The 20,993-nt window shown below is 44.7% G+C and overlaps 1 protein-coding gene and 1 long non-coding RNA gene across 3 annotated transcripts in view; both read left to right on the forward strand.

Annotated features, from left to right (window-relative positions):
- Positions 1-1,739: 1,739 nt before the first annotated feature.
- Positions 1,740-20,993, forward strand: part of LOC101759646 (synaptotagmin-5) — a 22,248-nt gene continuing 2,994 nt past the window's right edge. Inside the window, exons 1-11 of one of the 2 annotated variants that reach the window (XM_022827512.1) lie at positions 1,740-1,881; positions 1,930-2,039; positions 4,814-4,918; positions 5,003-5,053; positions 5,166-5,286; positions 8,151-8,272; positions 10,327-10,428; positions 10,507-10,581; positions 10,720-10,799; positions 10,876-11,026; positions 11,091-11,321. In XM_022827512.1, the coding sequence (XP_022683247.1) occupies positions 1,935-2,039; positions 4,814-4,918; positions 5,003-5,053; positions 5,166-5,286; positions 8,151-8,272; positions 10,327-10,428; positions 10,507-10,581; positions 10,720-10,799; positions 10,876-11,026; positions 11,091-11,321 (1,143 nt within the window). In that variant the 5' untranslated portion in view covers positions 1,740-1,881; positions 1,930-1,934. Of the gene's footprint in view, positions 2,040-4,813; positions 4,919-5,002; positions 5,054-5,165; positions 5,287-8,150; positions 8,273-10,326; positions 10,429-10,506; positions 10,582-10,719; positions 10,800-10,875; positions 11,027-11,090; positions 11,322-20,993 lie in introns of both variants that reach the window. The other variant, XM_004973126.3, reaches the window with a different exon arrangement.
- On the forward strand, positions 5,295-7,815 carry LOC111257616. The gene is made up of 3 exons (XR_002678145.1): positions 5,295-6,378; positions 6,881-7,093; positions 7,196-7,815. It is a non-coding gene; the product is annotated as an uncharacterized LOC111257616 (long non-coding RNA).

The raw sequence follows: 20,993 nt of genomic DNA on the forward strand, positions 1-20,993 counted from the left end.
TACTCCATTAGACCCTAAACCATGTTTAGGATTGTTTTGGAGTATTTCGCTACTGCACGAAAAATGATGCAAAATGGAGACATTTCGGTAGCCGAATGCACTATTTCAAGGTAGCGAACTTCCGATGGAGTTTTTCTCTACGAATGCATCCAATCTACTCCATTGGACCTTAGACCATGTGTGGGAGTGTTTTGGAGCATTTCGCTACTGCATGAAAAATGATGTGAATCGAGTGCGTTTTACTACCTGAATGCATTGATTCCAGTTAGTGAATGTCCGGAGGATGGAGAGCTGTGGGAGGGCGGTCGCTCTCTCGACTGTGGAGGTAGAGCGAGTTGTCGAGCCTTTTCGCACTTCGCTACGTGAGGAGGAGAAGACAGTCGGAATAGCCATGGAGTGTGATGAGAAAGGGCAGCGGTGTGGTTCTAGCGACAGAGTTCATGAAAATTTGTGGGTTTTCACGGGTTTGTCTTCTTTGTCCAGTGGACTTGGCAACATGAACAGTAGTGATCCAAACGGAGGGTTGGTTGGTTTGGGGTTTGCGGGATCGTATGAGAACGTGCCCACGTGCAAGCCTAGCGATGGTGGAAGGTGGTGATGCAGCTCTAGCGATAAGGTTCGCACCACTTTGCATGTTCTCACATATTCTGATGAGGGCTTATTTGGTTGAGTAGCTTTTGAGCTTTTCTAAAAAGTTGTTGCTGCCTTTTTCTTTTAAAATACCAACACTAACTTTTAGAAGATGTGTTGAGCTTTTTGAGCTCAAAAAGTTACGAAAAGCTTATAAATTAAACTTTTAAGCTTTTCATATAAACTCAGCTTTATAAATTTTTTCTAAGCTATACGAGAAGTTCGTTATTTGTTTGAGTTTCTGCCTTTTTACGCTGAGAACTGCCGTGACCTAAGGTGGTGTTTGGATCCAAAGTTCACGGACTAAAATTTAGCTCCTAAAATTTAGCCCCTAAAATTTAGTTTTGCTGGGGTGTTTGGATCCATGGGCTAAATTTTAGTCCTCATCAAACAACGACTGATTTGCCCTCCCTCCTCCTCCTTTCCCTCTCTCCTCTCCCCTTCGCCGTTGCTCCCTCCTCACCACACGCATCATGCCGCGCCGCTGCTCCCTCCTCACTCCCACTACCACCACCAGCAGCAGCGAGATCCGAGGGCCGGCGCGCTCTAGCTCCTCCCGCCTCTCGTCCGTGCGAGCTCGAGCGGCGCCGGAGGCGGCGGGGCCGGAGGTAGCGCGGCTGGCCGGAGGAGGCGGGGGGCCGGAGGCGGCGCGGCCGGCCGGAGGCGGCGGGCTCGGGCGGAGGTGGAGGGGAGAGGAAGTGCGGGAGGGGCAAGGCACGGAGGCGGAGGAGAGAGGAAGTGCGGGAGGGGCAAGGCACGGAGGCGGAGGAGAGAGGAAAGGGGGCAGGGGTGGAATTTGTGGTCCAGGTTCACTTTTAGCTCCTTTTAGGGCCTCTTTGGCGGCTAAAATTTAGCTCCAAAATTTTAACTATTTGTCACTTTTAGCCCTCCTGTTTGGATCCTAAGAGTTAAATTTTGAGCTAAAAGTGCAGAGCTAAAATTTAATCCTTGATCCAAACATACCCTAAGTAGCCTATTTCCGAGCAAGGAAGCAACGAACTAAGCGACAAATAATAAACGCGAAATCCCCATACCGTCCCCACATGGCCCGGCTTCACCGACACCCCATTCTTACGCAAAGCATATTGTAAATAATAATTCGGGAAATCCAAAAAGAGGAAAACGAAGACCACGAGCCGAGGCTGGCCTCCACCTGGTCACCACCGCTCGCGCCCCCTCTTCTTCCTCCGCGCATCTTCTAATCTCTCCCTCCATCCCCAAAAGCGCAATCCCTCCCCTTCGCTAAGCACCGCCACTATCTCCGCCCCGCCGAGGAGGGCGGCGACTGTACCTGCGCCTGCGCCATGGCGTTTCTATTCGGCGCTTTCCTGGGCCTGATGGTGGGCGTGGCCGTGGTGATGGCGTTCGCGCGCCTCGAGAACACCCGCGCGGAGCAGCGCCGCGAGCTGGTACGACCGTACGAGTCAACAAGCCAATTCCTCCCCCCTTGTTCTCCGATTCCTCGTTGCGAGCGCTAATTTGGTTCAGTTCGATTTCGTGGGTGTCGGCTGGTGATGTGGTTCCTGGATTTACGGAGGTTCCTAATTGAGGAGCTATTTAGCTTAGAGTATATACGCCGGTGCTGATCGTGGAGTTGAATCAGGTTTGCTTTGCTAGTAGCGGGAATTTTGCAAGTTGAGGCGTTGAGGTTCTGAGTGGTGTGGAAGTCTCTCTGCGGCATCTGTATGTGCGTATTTTTGCTAGGATTGGCAAAACCTTGCCTGTCGTTTCCAATTGGGATACCATTCATAAAATTTTCGGGCATGGTGGAATCAGCTGCTCTTTGAGAAGTCGATTAGTTTTTTTTCTTGTTCTCTTGTACTGCACTGTGGGTTAATGTTATTGCACTTCAGTTAGAATGTAAGTGTGGTGAATATGATGTTATTTTGTTTTGACGTTTGTTTATCTCCTTTCCCCCCTGGAATTATGCTTGGTTTGCTTGCATGTTCGAAAAACAAAATGGATTATGTTTTTAGGTGCAGTGTTGTAGCTTCTTGGCTTGTCTGTTTATTAGCATGACCTATATCAAGTGTTATCGCCCACATGCAAAACACCTATACGTGATAGAGTGGTAAATTTATGGGGACTCCTGGCACGACACCTCCATGGCCTGTCCCCGCCAGGATTTGAAATATCCTTGTCATGAAAAAATTTTAGACCACATTAAGATTTTTCTTCACCACTGAAAATTTTAAATTGTGAAGAAAAATCATATGAAAATTGAACATTATGGTTTAAAATTTTGGGTACAAAAACTAAGAAAACAAGAATAACAGCAATGTTCAAACTGTTATCTAATGTAAAACTTCAATGTTCTTTTAAACTTAGTAGACGGTGTACTGCCCCAGTGTTTTCTTGGGTAAAATCTGGAGTTTGTGTTCTCTGAGCACCCAAAAAGTTTAGCCGGTTTTGACCTGAAAGGTTTGATGATTCCACCAGTTTCCATGACCTTTGTTCTCATTTTCAAACCAAGTATGCACATTTCCTCCTGGATGTTCTCTTTCTTAAAGTGATAATTAGTGGCTGTAACATTGCTTGTTATGGCATCGGAAATTCTGCATGTCGAGTAGTCTATTGTGCTAATCACATGATATTAGATGTGCACATAGACATGCTTAAGGTTTATGTCGTATTTTAATGATGATGGTGTTTACTGTTTACACACTGACGCCTAAGAAAACTAATGCCTCATGTAAAATAAAGAATTTAATCTTCACTATTTCCTGGATGCTCTGTAGACTATATGGCTCAACATCCTATAATTGACTTAATCTGCAATATGTATGCATGTCCTGATTAGGTAGGATGTATCAGTGCCTGTGGAATAAGTTGGATTTTAAAGAGGGCAAATGAACCCTGTCAAAACATTGTTCAACAAATGTAAATGTTACGTTTTCTCCATTACATCAATTTCATATGAGGAAGAATGAGATTGGTTTTATTTGGATCTATTGTTTCTTCTATCACCGGAATGCACCTTCTGAAATTTCATTTTATATAAGCGGAACACATAGCAATATGCCAAAAAAATTGTATTTGGATTCAAATAAATGGTTCCAAATTCTATCTGCAAGTAGTTGGTTGGCCCAAAACTTGTAGAAGACATATGATTGCTTAGCTCATTGCGAAACAGATGCATAAATTATCTACTTAATTGAACATCCAAAGAAGAAGAATAAAAAAGTTAGGGCCAAGAAACTAGCGAATCACATCGACTGAGAATTAGTAGTAATTTCCTATTCTGGACATCTGAAGTATGCCAAAGCGTGGGGACATTTGAATGTTGAGAAGTGACTTATGTAAGTTATTGTGACAGAGCTGTTTTAGATGGGTCTTTGATTGCCCCTCTGAAAGAAAAGCTTCAATATCTCTCTCTGTCTTAGTGGCTTCATGCTTGCCTTGATTTTTTTGACACCTATGAAGTTAATGGCATAGGTCATGCTAATTATGTCTAGCGTTCACTTTATGTTTACCTTTATATATTTATTTTTTGAAAGGGTCCATTTTACTATCCTCACCTATCCACTTTGTCCGTTTAACCCCTTGACCAAAATTTAGGTTTGATTTGCTCCCCTCAACTATTTTATTGGTCCAATCGATTCCCTAATGAGAAATAAAATACAACTTGTATGTGGAGAAATGAAAAAGACAAATCTCATTAGGGGGTAGATTGGATCAACTAAAATAGTTTAGGGGAGTAAACTGTGCCTAAGTTTTGTTGAGGGGGTTAGATGGACAAAGCAGATAGGTGAGGGTAGTAAAATGGACCTTTTCCATTTGTTTTTCATATTGCTCTTAATTTAGTGTTGCTAAAGCCTTATGCACACATATTAAGAACTAGTTATATTATCGATTCTACCCCTGCATTAAGTTTTTATTTTGTGCATAAGTACTGGTGAAATGCTCAAAAAGGCTGTCTTTTTCAGCCATGCAATCAATTTTCTTGTTTATTAATTGCCTTTTGGGACTTTTTAGCCATTACTCCTACTTAATTAACACCAATGATGTAGGAATTTTATATTGGAATCCTAGAATAACATTTGTTTCTTTACAGAGACATCTTCCTAGAAAATGCTAATGTAGGTTTAGCGATGAACAGAGTACTGCTATCCACTTATTCTTACCATCCATGTTTTAGAACCTGCCATCTCTTTTTTATGCCTGATTTTATTTATTTCCACAGGCTGCTATAATTGCATCTTTCTCAAAGTTGACTGTACAGGATTTGAGGAAACTCATCCCTCCTGAGTTCTATCCATCATGGGTATCATTCACACAAAAGCAGAAGTTGAGTTTTTGCTAATTCTTGCCACCAACCTTAATGTTCTTCAATACTATTGATACTGATACTCTGGTTTTTTAATCTGTACAGCTGAAATGGCTGAATCAAGAGTTAGTAAAAATCTGGCCATTTGTCAATGAGGTACTAACTTTTACAGGATCTTTCAGTACTCGCTTTTGATGTTAACTGAATTCTTTTACTCTTGAATGAATTTGGTTATTGGTAATAATGAAGACAAATGTGGTTGTTGTAGGCTGCATCAGAGCTGATTAAAACTTCTGTGGAGCCTGTTTTTGAGCAGTACAAGTCATTCATTTTGGCCTCTCTCCATTTCTCAAAGTTGACGCTTGGTACTGTTGCCCCTCAGTTTACTGGTACGGCCTCTTCAGTCTTTACAGAACTCTGGATTTTTTTCATTGTTTGTTTTAAATTTTTATCAGTGGCCTTCTTTTTAGTACTCTCGTGGTTGTGGTGCTTCTTGTATTTACTATGGTACAAACTATCTTCTTTATCCTGAATCCTATTATTAATTATTTTTGAACTGTGAGCAGTTAGCTGGAGCAGATAGATTGACCTCTATTTTCTTAATCAATAGTAAATATATATTGTCATACTCTACTTTTTTACAAATATATAAGAATGCTTTAGGTCAAGTATTATTTGTCAATCAGACTTGGAGATGGTGGTCAATCAGTTAGGCCAAGTATTTTTTTCATATATATTAGGGATGTATAGATATTGTACATGACTTGACCTGTAACCCAGGCCTTGTATGGCTATATATATGAAAGGTGACCCAACCCTAAGGTTGTGTCTTTTTTCTCTTTCTATCTCTCTACTCTACATGGTATCATGAATCTGGGTTTTACCCTACTTCTTCCACTGCCCTAGCTCTTGAGCCACGCCGCGACTTCCCTCACATCACCACATATATGGGCATTTTCCCACACGAACCTGTGCAAATAGCTTCCAAGATGGAAGAAAGAAACAGATGAAGCAATTAATGGAAAGTAATACACTCGGTACTTAGTTCAGACTCCTTATATTCAATCATGTTTACTGTTTTTCTTCATGGCTAGATAATGGCCTGTGCGTTGCAACGGGCACAAAAAATTGCCGGAGACAAAAGTTCTTCCAAACAAATGACATGCAAATTAAAACACATGTACACAGATTATGGTATATGTCTACAGGCCAAATTAAGATTTTTCAGCATCTTTGGGAGCAAACGACGACTTCAGTTCAAGAATTATGGTATACTTTCCTTTGGATGTTCAAGTAAAATATAAGTGGAGGCTCAAGCCACTTGTCACTGGCACATAAAGCAGTTCAGCGCACTCCATTTAATAATGTAAAATCAGTAAACAGTACAAGTAAGCTCACAGGCTATCTACTCAAGCAAGGAACCACACAAACCCTTTAGATGCTGCTCACATGTGAACCATCTCAACAGTGCCAAATCAAAGGTGGGCAATATGTAGCCAATGCAAACACTAATCTACTATTTTCTTTATTTATCTCATCAGAGTATAGATAGCAGAACAGAAGCATCTAAAAAATAGAAAAACCAAGCCACTTTTACATTTGAACTGAACTATTAATTTCAAATAACTGGAGTTCCAATTTCAGAAAAATTGCATGAGACCTATATAATATAATATACTGAATTCTAAGTTTTCCGGAAACATAATATAGTAGGAACTCATGATATATTTACCCTTTTTTATATTGTGAACAAATAAACGCATTCTTAGTACTAAGTATAAACAAGTACTTATGTGATCAGCAGCAGGATAGACAAAATTGACGTCATATCATGCTGGTGTTGAGAGGTATTTTTAAGAAGGAAGCATACAATTCAGAGGAGCTAACAAAAAAGGCAGTTTGTGAGATATAATATTGCAGAATTGTAGAGCTACTCTATTTTGGATTGTGGACTCAGTATTTAATGACGATCGATTATCCCAGGCACTGGACACTGGGCAGGTTTAAATCAGGGTGCGTCAGTCAGCAAGTCAATTTGCACCGACTTTTAGCTCAAATGTTTGAGGAGCAGAAAATGCATCAGGCGTTATCACGAGGGATTGATTATATCTGAACAAATTGATAATAGCATGGCAGCTCTTTTAATATATATCCACATTGTAATGGCAGAGATTTCCAGGCATACAACTTAATCCAGTAATTCTTTAATCCTTCACTAAGCAAGCAATTTTCCTCTTGTTAATTGGAAAGCGACGTGAAATGACAAGTTTGACCCTGCTACCTTATCCTCTACTGCAGGCCAAATCTTATCGTCTCCCTCCTGCAGAACCGGTCGCACGGCCTCACGTCGCTAACCAGGCGGCGGCAGGTCGATTCTTCTACTGGCGTGGCCCCTCCGCAGCGGCAGCGATGCTTGGCGGCAGCCTTCCCCTGCTAGCACCCCCGACTGGAAGCCTCTCTCCTCTCGTCCCGTCGAGCAGGAGAGCTGCCACCCAACTCTGGCGGCGGCCCCTCCCAGTGGCCAAACCCGGGTGACCTCTCGGTCTCTCCTATTGCACCAAGGAGCACTGGCGCGCGTGCAGAGCTCCGGGCGGGGCAGCGAGCTTCCCAGCTCCATGCTGGGCAGGTGGCATCGCAACTGCGTGCGCGGACAGAGCTCCGATGAGCCTTTTTATTTCCCGTTTCCTGATGCAGCCGCTGTGATGCACCCGCATCATTCGTGGGAGCTCGCTACAGGCGGAGCCTCCCCACTTCGAGGGCAGCCGCGACCTGCTGCAGCTCTCACGTGCATATGACAGTTATATTCTCGGCTGTTCCGAGTTATACATGTAACCACTATGGATGCTTGTGGCCCACATGTCCTGGAAGCTCCCTGTGGCGTGCCCAGGCAGCCGGCCATCGGGCCTTTTTCTCAACCAGTCCAGGAAGAGCTTCTTCTTAGTGCAAAGTGCAAAGCTGTAGGGGTGGACCTCCCCCCCCCCCTTCGAATTTTTTTTTGTATCCGTGCATATGACAGTTATATTCTCGACAGCTATTTTGATACATCTGAGATGATTGTTTCAGGAACATATCCATATTGAAAAGTTTTATAACTTAAATGTTTTTTCTGTGATCCCACTAACAGTCTGGTTATGTTAGATAATTAGTTCTGCATGTCAGTCTGTATATTTCTCTGTAGTCTGTATTACCATTTATGCAGCAGGAGAGAATCCTCATTTTTCTTTTTCGATTACTGACAGATGATATTTTGCAGGAGTTGAAATCTTGGAGAGTGATGATTCTGCCATCACCATGGAGCTTGAGTTGCAATGGGATGGCAATCCCAATATAGTACTTGATATCCAAACAACACTTGGAATTTCTCTTCCTGTACAGGTATTTGCAGCAATTTTAGCGTGAATTTAAACAGAGAAGGATACATAGTAATTCTCCAAAATTTGGATGTTTAGTATTGTTTCTCTGAGATTAGTTCACATGATAGATGGTGATATATGTCTGATCATATGTATTCATAATGACTACAAATAATTGTAAAAATATTTCATCTGTGACATAAAAATTACTCAAGTATATTTGCCATCAGAAGTAGTTTGTGTTAGCGAGTTATACTTGGCCGGCCCTATGGGCCTTGACCTTTGGCCTTACAGGCCTGTTGGCGTGTACCCTTTAGCGGATAGTCAGATCTTTCCAAATGCTGCTACATGCTCCTATGGTGAGGATCTTTCTAGAACCATATCTCCCTCGTCTGGGCTCCAAATCGAACGTTCTACATATGCATTTCGATCATCTCGACGAGCTCTACTCAATGGTGGAGTCCAAATTGGGATTTGACAAAGTTTCCAATGCCGGTTTTCCCAGACTGCCTAGAAAAACCTACACCGTGTCAATTTTGGTCAACAGAGGTATTCATTGATTACTCCAACAGTTAGAGCACCCTGTATATCCCTTGCCCAAGCATTATCAGTTAGAGCTTCCTGTACTGTCCTCTTGTTAATTCTCCTCTTGGATACTGTCCCAAAGACTTGTGGTGCAAGATCAGCAATTCTCTGATCATGAATCCATCTATCCGACCAAAAAAAGAGTTGCTGCACCATTACCCACCTCAGAGACCACAGCTATGGAGAAAAAGGCTTGTGCACACTCGTGTACAGATAAATTAAAGGACGCCCAGGGGATATTTGGAACTGTTTTTTTCAGCCATAACCACCTCATTCTCAATGCCCAATTCAGATTTTGGAGATTGGAGATCCCAAGACCCCCCAATTCTTTGGGAAGACATACTTTGGGCCATGCTACCAGGCAGTGGCCACCATTTGCATCTTTCCTTCCTCTCCGCAGAAACCCTCTTCTGATCTTGTCAAAAGCCTTAATGGCCCAGGGTGGGAGATCAATGGCCATCGCCAAATAAATCAACATTGAAGTTAGCACATGCTGTACCAGAATCTTGTGAGCTTCCTTAGTCAGTACTCAGTAACTCAGCCTTCCACCCAGGTAGCCGTGCAGCCAACCGGTTGATGTATGGCTGTAACTGAGCATTCGTTAATTTCTTCAAAGATAGAGGAAGTCCAAGGTATTTGCAAAGGAACTCCAGCTGTTCGCAAGGCAGACTATTACTACTGTTGAAATGGAGGCTGTTCCATGAATCTGGACAGTTAACAAAAAAATAGCTTAGCCTACTATAACTCTAGCTGGCTCCAAGTGGTGACTGCCTGTGAACAGCCACAAAGACAGCACAAAATATCAGCTAAAATATCTTTATCTTCAACGCTAAGGTTCCTGATTACGAGCACATTGTGATATTTTTTTGTGTAAAATTTGTGAATTGCTGGTCTAGCTTCAAATTGTAGAATAGGTAGTGCTGTAGCTGTAGGTTGTGTGGTTGTATCTGTAGAAGTGATGTCCTCATCAAGAAGTTAGCTGCTTAGGAGTAGTGGTACTCATTTATGTAACGGGTGCGAATGTGAAACAGAACACTGAAGTCCTTTGTAACAAACTTCTTTCTTCTTAATGCAATGACATGCTCTCCTTCATGTTTCAGTTTTTTTTTTCTTTTTGGCCACGGACCAGCAGTTCCTGTGAAAAAAAAAGCATGAATCAGTTGTGCTCACGCAAACGTTATCTGAAAACTAAAAACATATTTGGTGCTCAAATTGATCAGAAATAGTGTTTTGTTTTATTGGTGTCTCTTGTTCAGTTTCGTCTCTAGTCTACACCCCTACATGCTTGGGACTAAAAACACTTTGCGGTTGTTGTTGTAATTGATCCGCATATTACTTGGTGTCCATTTGCAGATCATGGAAGGAAAAATGTTAGTGACAATTGTCTGAGATGTGTAGTTGGCTATGCTTGACGTTCTGTAGAGAAACATTTTATCATGGTGTAATTATATAGAGCACCAAGTATATCTTTGTGAATTTTTCCGTGTTTAGGTGAAAAACATTGGATTCACAGGAGTACTTCGCCTCGTATTCAAACCTCTGGTGTCTGAATTCCCTTGTTTTGGAGCTGTTTGCTGTTCATTAAGGGAGAAGGTACTGCCATTTCTTTCAGATGTAAACCTCTTCGAGATGACTCTAGTACATTGCATGATTGGATTAGTTTGACTGCAGAGCAAGGTGGAATTTACCCTCAAGGTTATTGGCGGCGAAATGACTGCTATTCCAGGAATTTCTGATGCAATTGAGGTTGTTTTAACACATCATCAGCTATCATTTTAGTATATAATTCCACACAAATTACATTCATTGAACAATTCAAGGGACAACACGTGACACTATCGAGGATACACTGACATTGCCAATTACATTTGATGAATAATTCAGGGGACAATACGTGATACTATTGAGGATACACTGACATGGCCAAATCGTGTAATTGTTCCCATTGTACCTGGAGACTATAGGTAATTCACATCAGAAATAATCTGGAAGTTTGTATGTTTGCCTTCGGAATTATTCAGAGTATGCCCATTCTTTCAGTGACTTGGAGCTGAAACCTGTTGGGGTATTAGAAGTAAAACTTGTGGAAGCTAGGGAACTGAAGAACAAGGATCTTGTAGGAAAGTCGGACCCTTTTGCTGTGCTATACATACGTCCATTGCGTGAGAAAACAAAGAAAAGCAAAACAATTGTAAGTAGATTGCTTTATCTTATTGAAGGCATATGAATGGCATCCTGACTTTATTCTTCTGCAGAACAATGATTTGAACCCCATCTGGAATGAGCACTATGAATTTGTGGTCGAGGACATATCTACACAGCACCTGACTATAAAAATTTATGATGATGAAGGGCTCCAATCATCAGAGATCATTGGTTGTGCTCGGGTAGACTTAGCCGATCTACTGCCAGGAAAAGTGAAGGATTTATGGTTAGATCTTGTGAAGGACTTGGAAATTGAACGGGACAAAAAACCTCGTGGTCAGGTCAGTTGATGCATTTAGAATATCTTTTCCTGGTTTTGATACAGGTTACTAATATGTGAGTTATGAATGAATTGATATACTGGACACAATCATGATTTACCATAAGATTTACAGAACAACGCTGCTCCTACTTGGTATATTACCTTTCCTATTCAAAACTGGAGAAATGATGATACTACTCATGAATCCAGTCAAACCATGTTTTGGCTAGCCACTTACCTGAAACCTTCTTAGATGGGCAGACAGGCTAAGATTGTCAAGGCCACCACCAGCTTTGTTTACTAACCCCCATCCCAAATTACTAATCGTTTTCACTTTTCTAGATACATAACTTTTGCTATATATGTAAACATAGTGTATATCTAGGTGCATGCTCTATGTACCTAAAAAAGCCAAAATGAATAGTAATTTGGACGGAGGGAGTATCTCCTTGCAAGGCCACCTTCAAACTAGGCTAAGTGTTATGACTGTTACATACACTAAAACATTGTGTTCACTTAGGCTGACGTCTGTTGGATGAGTGGGGTTCACCTTGATTCGGCGGCCCGACGTTCCGACTCGCGGCATAGTGTTTGAGTCCTAGCCACATCCCCTTTGTGATGGATCTTGAGACCATCGAGCCTCCATTGGCCATGGAGGAGCTACGTCCGGCGAAGCGCACCCTTGGTACCCTAACGAAATCTCGGTTGCCACGTTTGATCATGGTTCGGGTACCCTTTTCTCGCCTCTGGCTGGCTAGGGCCGTCGAAGAGGTGGCGACGGTGTTCTCCGGCAGCTACCACTCCGACGCACGCGGTGCAGGCTAGTTGTTCGGTGGCGGACGACGATGTATTGGTGCAACAGGGACCTGCCACGTGGTGCCCGAACTGTTGGGTTACGAGGTAGGCTATACTAGCGCAAATCAAAATTTCTACCGTGTAAAACCAAGAAGAACTGCCGTATAAGGATCATGGGATTACCACTTGACGCACTACTGGTGCGGAAGATGTAGATTTGCGTCGATGCAGTGAAGACGATCAACGTAGTCGTACGTAGTTGATACGTCAACGTCCAACAGCTCCTCAGCAGCTCGTCCACGTGCAGCAAGATCGCCCTTGTGCCGCGGCTCGTCGTCGGCTCGTCGTGGCTCGTCGGCGGCTCGTCGTGGCTCGTCGGCGGCTCGTCCAAGTGCTGCAGGCGCAACACCTCCAAGATATCCACACGTGCAGGGAGGAAGCGTCGCAAGCCGGACTGCTAGATCCGAGAGTTGCAACAGGCGAGGGCGTGGGAGGCGCGGCAGATGTGTTTCGCCAAAAAGGTGTAAACCCTAGGGCGCCCCCACCCCTCTATTTATAGAGGTTCCTAACGGGCCTCTGGGTCCGAGGCCCATTAGTACTTCTAAACCTACTCCAACTCGGATCAGATCCGAATTGGGTTTCCAGCCCCTTAAGTGTGTGACCCTATGGGTTCGGATACGTATAGACATGGCCCGAGTACTCCTACTCGGCCCAATAGTCGGTAGCGGCCTCTAGCAAGACGTGCCAACTCCTATACGCACACGAAGATCATATCAGACGAACCATCACAACATAATATACATGCTATTACCTTTGCCTCACGATATTTGGTCTAGCTTCAAGCCGACCGCTCTTTCTCGATCCTGTGATTCGGAATCCATTTGTAGGTTAACTCTTAACCGTACGTAGCATGGCCATGCATTTTCGGATCCGATCACTCGAGGGGCCCAGAGATATCACTCTCAATCAGAGAGGGGCAAATCCCATCTTGATTGACCATGTCTCATAGCATGCTTCTTGACAAACCCGAAAGCTACCTTTATAACTACCCTGTTACGGCGTAGCGTTTGATAGCCCCTAAGTAGGTCGATCTACATCTTGAATACATGCGACAATCTCATGTCTAAGGACAAAGCGTATATGTTGTTTAAAGAGAGAACTACTTCTCGTGTTGGGTCAGTCCTAGCACATGTCTCCACATGTGTCCACATTATTAGTTCAACATCTCCATGTCCATGACTTGTGAAACATAGTCATCAACTAATACATGTGCTAGTCTAATATTCATGTGTGTCCTCACATGAACTCCGACTAGGGATAACTTTAGAATAACCATACAAGTAAAGAGTTTCACATACAATTCACATAATTGCAAATCAATTCAAGTAGCCTTTAATGGATATTCAATGAACATAATATACAAATCATGGATACAAATGGAATATGATCATCTCTATGATTGCCTCTAGGGCATATCTCCAACACGAACATGTTGCCGTGGAGGAAAGAAAAGATCCCCGTTTTCCCAGACGACAGCTCGGCTGCCCCAGCTGACATAAATCCCTCGGCGGCATCTACATCTTCCAACATGGTGGAGCCTCTTGGTGTACCGTTGCTGGACCAGGTGACTGCTTCGAGGCCTGGGACAGCCATGCACGCGGCAGCAGACGAGTTTAAGGCTTGCTCGTCACCCCAGAGGCCATCTCGGGTGCCCCGCAGTGCTCCATGCCCATGAACAGGAGTAACACAGGGGCGACAGCGAACAGTTCTGTCGGTTCCGGGGTGGTGGACCTGGGGAGTTAGTCTCCAGTCCAAAAGGAACCGTTGAGCGGACATTCTCCTACAGGACCTCCTCTTGGGCCAGTGGTCTCCTGTTCTGCCAATCCATCTACCACCCCTGATGGGCCTCTTTCTGTTTTGAATTGTGTGCACGAGCCTGTACTCGAATGCTTTCCACAATTTTGATGCTTTGACCGCTTGGATCATTGTTGACCCCACCTGTTCTCTCTCTCTCTCCTGCGCCGATGAGGCGATGACCCCACGCGTTCTCTCTCTCTCCTGCACCGAGGTTCTCCGCGCCAGTACTTGAGGGAACACCGTCTTCCTACATAGGGGAACATGCCCTCCCTGAGGCCTCGACGCAGGACGTTGGGCCTGTTTCTACTAAGACCGGCTCTGGTGGCGGTGGAGGAATCAGTTTCTCCTGCCATCACGACGCTGGTGAATGCTCCGGATCCTCACACGCCATCGCAAGCTGCGGTATACCTAGGGTCCCTGCAAGTGTACTCACGAAGGCGACGCCGTGCAAGGAACTCACCCCTAGCGACCAGTACTCAGGTGTCCACACCTTAGCGATTGGTCGATAGGGTGTGCAAACCCATTGACAAACTGCTACCCCAACCCATCATTCAGGAGAAGTGCCAAGGCGTCCCCGCCAGGTTCACTGCCTCGCAGAAGCAGAAGTGTGGCAGGGGCTAAACCTTTGCTTGTCCGGGGCTGTCGTCACTGTCGCTCAACGGAGGGTGATACGCAGCTTGGGTTTTAGTACCAGACCCAGTCAGAGGATTGATCAAAAGGTGCAAGACAATTACAGCAAACGCTTCAGGAGAACAGCCGTGCTCATGTGACAGCCTTGGCAGCTATCTTTGGATGGAAGGTCGATGATGATGAGCAGATGCGAACAGCAGTGCTGGTTGGACTTTAGGCGTGGTGCTGGGTTGTACTTTCCTTCACACTTATGAACCCCTCATTTTGTTTTTGAAGAGTCAGGATACATATTGAAAGAAAGTGGGGTAGGGAGCCACAAGGGATTACATCACAGCACAAATACACACCAAAAGAACCACATCAAAGAAAGTGGGGTAGGGAGCCACAAGGGATTACATCACAGCACAAATACACACCAAAAGAACCACATCCAAGAGATTAGAGCATAATGGGGCCGAGCAATACATGCTTCAAAGGCGAGCTCCAGTCGATTTTCGGGTAGAACAGCAACCAAGCAACCAAGCAAAGACACTCTCTTCACAAACAACACGCACCTAGGCAAGCCCAAACATAGCACATGAGTCTGGCAAGTATTAACCTTGACTTGAAACACTCCTAACATGTATTGGGAGACGAAGCAGAACCGAGACATGCTATTGATAGTGATCATCCGCAATAAACCAGAAGTGTTATATAAGCCATGTATGCGTGTGTATGGAACCTGCCTGAGCCTGTGCACCTATAGGGGCTTGCATGGCCGGCCCTCCCTTTGGTTAGTTAGAGATATGAGGAGATCTTGGGCCTGTTCGCTTCAGCTTATAAGCCGGCTGAAAAGCTGAAACGGCTGATTTGTTGTGAGAGGAAAACACTGTTTGGTGGCTGATAAGCCGACTGAATAAGTTGAAGCGAACAGGCCGCTTGATTTGGTTGTGTTTCTATAAACCTCAAGATCTCCTCACCCTATATATTTGTAACCTCTCTATCTCAATTTAATCAATCTATTATCCCACGCAATTCTATTTGCCTCATGGTATCACGAGTACGGGATTTCCCTGATTCATCTCCTTCCGCTGCTTGAGCACGTCATCTTCTTCACAGCACCACCGCCTGCGCGCACGATTCCTTCGCGCTGCGCCCTCCCCTCACACCGGTCTCCCTAACCATCACTGCCTCTCCCCATGGCCAGTGCCACCTGCTCCTCCCCCACTGCTGCCCTCTGGTTGTTCTGTGAAGGATCTTCACTCTCGGATAGATCGTCAGGTGTAACAGGTCCAGACTCCTCTATCCATTGCGGTTCCCAGCCTCCGCCTTCCTTGCTGCTCCTTCATCCTTGTGGCATCAGCATCTTGGGCACCCCTGTCATGAAGTCCTGTCTAAGCTAGTGCAGTCATCAGTTATTTATTCTAATAAAAGTGCTAGTGAACATCTATGTCATGCGTGTGAGTTAGGGCGTCACACGTCTCCCCTTTCATACTTAATCATCTAGAGCTGCACATATTTTTCAGTTGATACATTGTGACCTATATACATCACCTGTTACTAGTGTCTCTGGTTATAAATATTACCTGGTTATTCTAGATGACTTCTCGCATTTTATTTGGACGTCCGTTGCGCTTGACTACTGTTATGTGGGGCCGTGTCTACGAACGTCGGCACAAGAAGGCAGCAGCATGAGCAAGTTAGGCGCACAGATATTATCTATAGTATTATTATTAGATATTTGATTTGATTTGAGAACGTTGATTAGATATTTGATTTGATTTGAGAACGTCGGCGCAAGACTACTGTTATGTGGGGCCGTGTCTACGAACATTGGTTTTTATCACCCTATGTTTCGGTAGCTTGCGTGAGTTGTAATTGGATCAGCTCTATATATATGAAGGGCTGGTCATCAGGGAGAGCAAGAAAGAAGTTAGTTGTGCCTATTTGCATCTTGTATCCATCTGCTGCTCCGGGGAGGCAAGGTGAGAGCCTTGCCCTCCCGAGAGCTTTGCCTGCTCCAAATACATCTAGCCACAACAACGACGCAGTTTGGCATCATCGTCAAAGGAGTTCAGTGCGACAATGGCCACGAGTTCGACAACTCCAACGGTAGCAAGATGCAGTGGCTGATGTCTTATGGTCATGATGGAGTGTGCTGTTGCGGGCAGTGGAACAGAGAATTTGTGAGAGGCGAGAGTAGGGGAAAGAAAGCACAGCACATCATGTAGTGATGAGGCATGAGTCTCTGTCTGCAAGGAAAGAAAGAAGAGGAAGAAACAGAGATGATACCTGTGCTGGCTTCAAACAAGAACTCTAGAATTTTGTGGCACGGCACAACTAGCACCATTTCCAGTCCCTTTCCCCCATAACATATGTGTAACTCCCAGTTAAGTTCACATTGACACCTGAGTCTACTAACTATGCATAAGTAGTGACTTGTTGATTTTGCTGTTGACTCTTTCGACTAACATAGGTAACTCCCTTGATTCTTGAATCACAGACTTACTAGTAACTAGATGCATGAATGTAAATTGGTTCACACTGCATGAGCATACAGTTACGCTAAACAAAAATATTAACTCTAACAACCTAGTAATATCTGATGCACAGTTTAGACTAACCACTATAGCAGGCTCTGTTAGGGGAAAAAATGTGCAAGTGAGTATTGATGAAAGCAGCAGTAAATTTTGGGAGGCAGTAGAGTTAGAGTAAGGGCCTGTTTTGCAGAGCTCTCAGATTGGCTTCGAAATGATTCTCTGCTGTTTGTGTGAGGTGATTCTCTGAAATGAACTAAGGGGCTAGGAGCTGAAGACATTAACTTCTGATTCACTTCTCGCACAGAAAACCTTTCTCCATAAAGTTAATCATAAAGAATCACTTTTAACTACAGAATCACTTATCTCAAAGAATCAAGAGCAGGTGGAGCTCTACCAAACAGGTCCTAATTTTCATGTGGGGGGAGCCAACTAAACATACTGAACATTCTAACAAGTTCGAAGAATCATTAGTGTAATTTACTCTAAATGTAATTGGAAACTTGTTTTAAATACCAATGACCATTAGGGGTGCAATGGAGGTGGCATGGCGCAGCCCTAGACCTAGTCCCATGGCCCACTTCCCTCGAGGGCTTGAGGGCCAAACCTACCACGTGATCTTACACACCTGTTCTCAGCAATACTAGGCTGTTTTTGTTGGTTTCACATATGTATTTGCGCATATTATCAAAGGTAGTAAGGAGTTTGGGTCCATAAACTACTAAAATGAAGATTTGGGTCCCTAAACTACTGATGTTATGGGTAGAGTGGCCCCAGCAAGGAGGATGGTGTGCAGCCCAATAAGGAGGACAACCGCAGTATCGTAGGGCTGACTGATTAAAGGAGTTGGCAGCATGCATGCGTGGATTAGTTAGATGGTTGGGATAAGTATCTTATTATTAGCTAGTTTGTTGCTTGAGTTATCTCGTAGGTTTCTGGCTATATATCCACGGGGCTATAATCTGTTTGATGGCAAACAAGAACCAAAAATAAGTAATCAGAGCCTCCAGAGTGAGGGTGACTAGCCAGTTCTTCCTGCTATAGTGCTATCTCATCTCATGTACCATTGCCAAACCCATATCATTTGTTATTCAGAGCCAATTGATCCTGAGACCATTCTCATCACCATTTTTTTCCCTTGCACCCAGATTGGATCCATCTCACCCCCTGTTCCCTAAGGATCTTTTCCCCCTTCCACCATGCACAGATCGCATCTCATCCAGCAACAGTCAGCTTTGTTCCAAACGGGTGACTTCATCTCTTCAGCTGATGTCAAGGCATTCATGGCCAAGTTGGATGCTGTCTTTGCTAGTGGCGGATCCAGAGAGTGTGTATTTTGTAGAGCCTGGGTGAACATCAAAGTGATAACAAGTCCACACAAACATATCGACCACTAATATAAGCAAGGTTGACGGTATTACCCAAATTTGGTTGTCTCTGGATGATCTTGTACTTCCTGTGGATAAGTAAATATGGCACTGATGAAGTGATGATCCATCAAACAAGTATAGCTAAGTAAAAATCAAGAGCAAAAATCAATTTTTCAGTTATGCGCTTGGCTGAGTTCCCCATCCTATACAGATTGAGTTATTGGAAAGTGGAAACCAGATGGATGTTTGATTAAGGCACTCATGGGCATGATCGTGACCGCGGACCATAACTTCATAGGCAATCAAAGTACCAAACAGTGCATGGAGCCAGCACGAACACAGCTGGACCAATCGCAAGCCTGCTGCCACCTGCAAACTACTAAGTAGCAGTGTTTGCTGAAAGCTGTGCAAGGAATAGGGGACTCTGTCTTTACTCTGTGTGCACTCTGCAAACTGTGCATGTGCACTTCCGCTCGCAGAGCCCGGGCAGGTGGCCAGGGTCGCCGGGCCGTGGGTCCGCCCTTGGCCTTTGCTGCAGTGAAGGGGCTTCGGCAGGGGATGGTAGCGTTGGCAACCCTGCATTGTGTACCAAAATGATGGTGTTGTGTATACCAGCAGGCTCAATGCCTGCTGGATCTTCTCCACAGGTGGCTTCGCCAAATAGCATTGGTGGCATCATCTTTACCTCTGATGTCACTGCTGTTCTCGTTCGCAGCATCGGCACCCCACTGACTATGAAGACAACATCGGTTGTGTCTGCATCTTTAGCCACACATTTGATCGCACCAGCAGCACCTACGACATCCTTCCCAGCGATAGCAACAATGTCTTCACCTTAGATTTTTTCCGCCACACACCTGCCTTGACATCACCTACAGTCATGATGGCGCAGACCAGTAGACCACTACACCCAGTACACTGACGCTGGTGGAGCAGGTCGTGATGGCGCAGACCACTACCATGCAAGTATCAACACCACTGCTAGCCGTTACTCCAGCACCATGGATGAGGTTGCTGCCACCTGTGCTGTTAATGCTACTAGCACGGCCTGCTCCACCAGCATCGGCCCCCCCCAAGTTTTTGGCAGTGTGATTGCCTGCCATGCATGCAGCGTAATCAGCACCAATGCCCTCCGTGCACAGCATGGTGCCCCCTCAGCTCCGCGTCACAGCTGGTGGCATAGATGGGATCCAGAGCTGTTATGCCAAACAGGTCCATATTCACGGCACTATCACCTATATGAAGGAAAGCAAGAAGAACCAAAAAGCACTAGTTAGAGCCTCCAAAGGGAGGGCGACGAGCCCGTTCTTCCTGCTATCTCATCACGGAGCTATGGGTTGATGGGGTCGAGAAACGGGGACAAGGAGAGGTCTTTATAAGGTGGTGACGAATATGACCCCGCATTCCTGGGACATGGTCGACGTTCCTGGGTTGAGGAACGCTGCAGTTGACCACGTTTTCTGTGACTATTCTCATCTACCCTAGGTCCCTAACCACCTGTTCGCTTCAGCTTATTCAGCCGGCTTATCAGCCACCAAACAGTATTTTCCTCTCACAACAAATCAGCCGTTTCAGCTTTTCAGCCGGCTTATAAGCTGAAACGAACAGGCATATATCATCTAAAATGAGGATTTCGGTGTCCCTAATCATGTGTGTGCTATCTAAGGTCCAAACCTACCTTAGTATACCTATTGGCACACTAGCGTGGAACTCCATTGGGGTCCAGCTAGCCTTTATGCCATGATGCCAACCTAACCTTTATCACCAGGAAGATTTCTAGACTCCACTGACATGCCAAAATAGGCAGATACATAATGATAATTAGGTGGAGTGGCACAATTTACAAGTTTAGGGACCTAGACTTGCATTTTAATGGTTTAGGGACCTAAATAACCAAGTGAACAAGCAGGGGCGTAGCCAGGATTTTACCCCGGGGGGGGGCGCCAGCATGTGAAAAACATATTTGAACCGGCTCGGCAGGTTGATTATCTTTTGACATTAGGATTTTCAGCAGAAACAACCAACCTATACCAGCTAAGGGTCCTTATCCTCTTCATCTTAGCTAACACAATCTGCTATAGCTCAAAGATTGAAAAAAACGTCATGCAATTTGAGAATAAAAAGAAGGGAGCAGCTAGCAGGTTATTTAATCTAAACTCAAAACAAAACAATTGTCAATTTTAGTTAAGCTCTACTGTCCTAGCCTCCCCCACAAGATAAGTTGCAAAGCAATTGGATACGAGGCTTAATTGTTGGCGTGTCGTGGGCTGCAGACTTGCAGTAGCAGCAGAGGACGTTGGCTTGGTCGCTTGGTGGTCATGGGCCGGTGGGCTAATGTTGGCCTATTACAACTTTGTGAGTCGCTCACACAAGGCTAATCAGGGTAATTAGCGAAATAATTAGGAGATTCTCTGTACTGTTACAGAAGTATTGGGGTAGGCCCCTGCGGCGCTGCCCCGCCGCCGCCGGCCACCACCTAACTACTTCTGGAGCAGTCTGAATTCAGACACTAACTTTTCCGGG

Source organism: Setaria italica, chromosome VI (assembly GCF_000263155.2).
Source record: "Setaria italica strain Yugu1 chromosome VI, Setaria_italica_v2.0, whole genome shotgun sequence".
NCBI lineage: Eukaryota > Viridiplantae > Streptophyta > Magnoliopsida > Poales > Poaceae > Setaria > Setaria italica.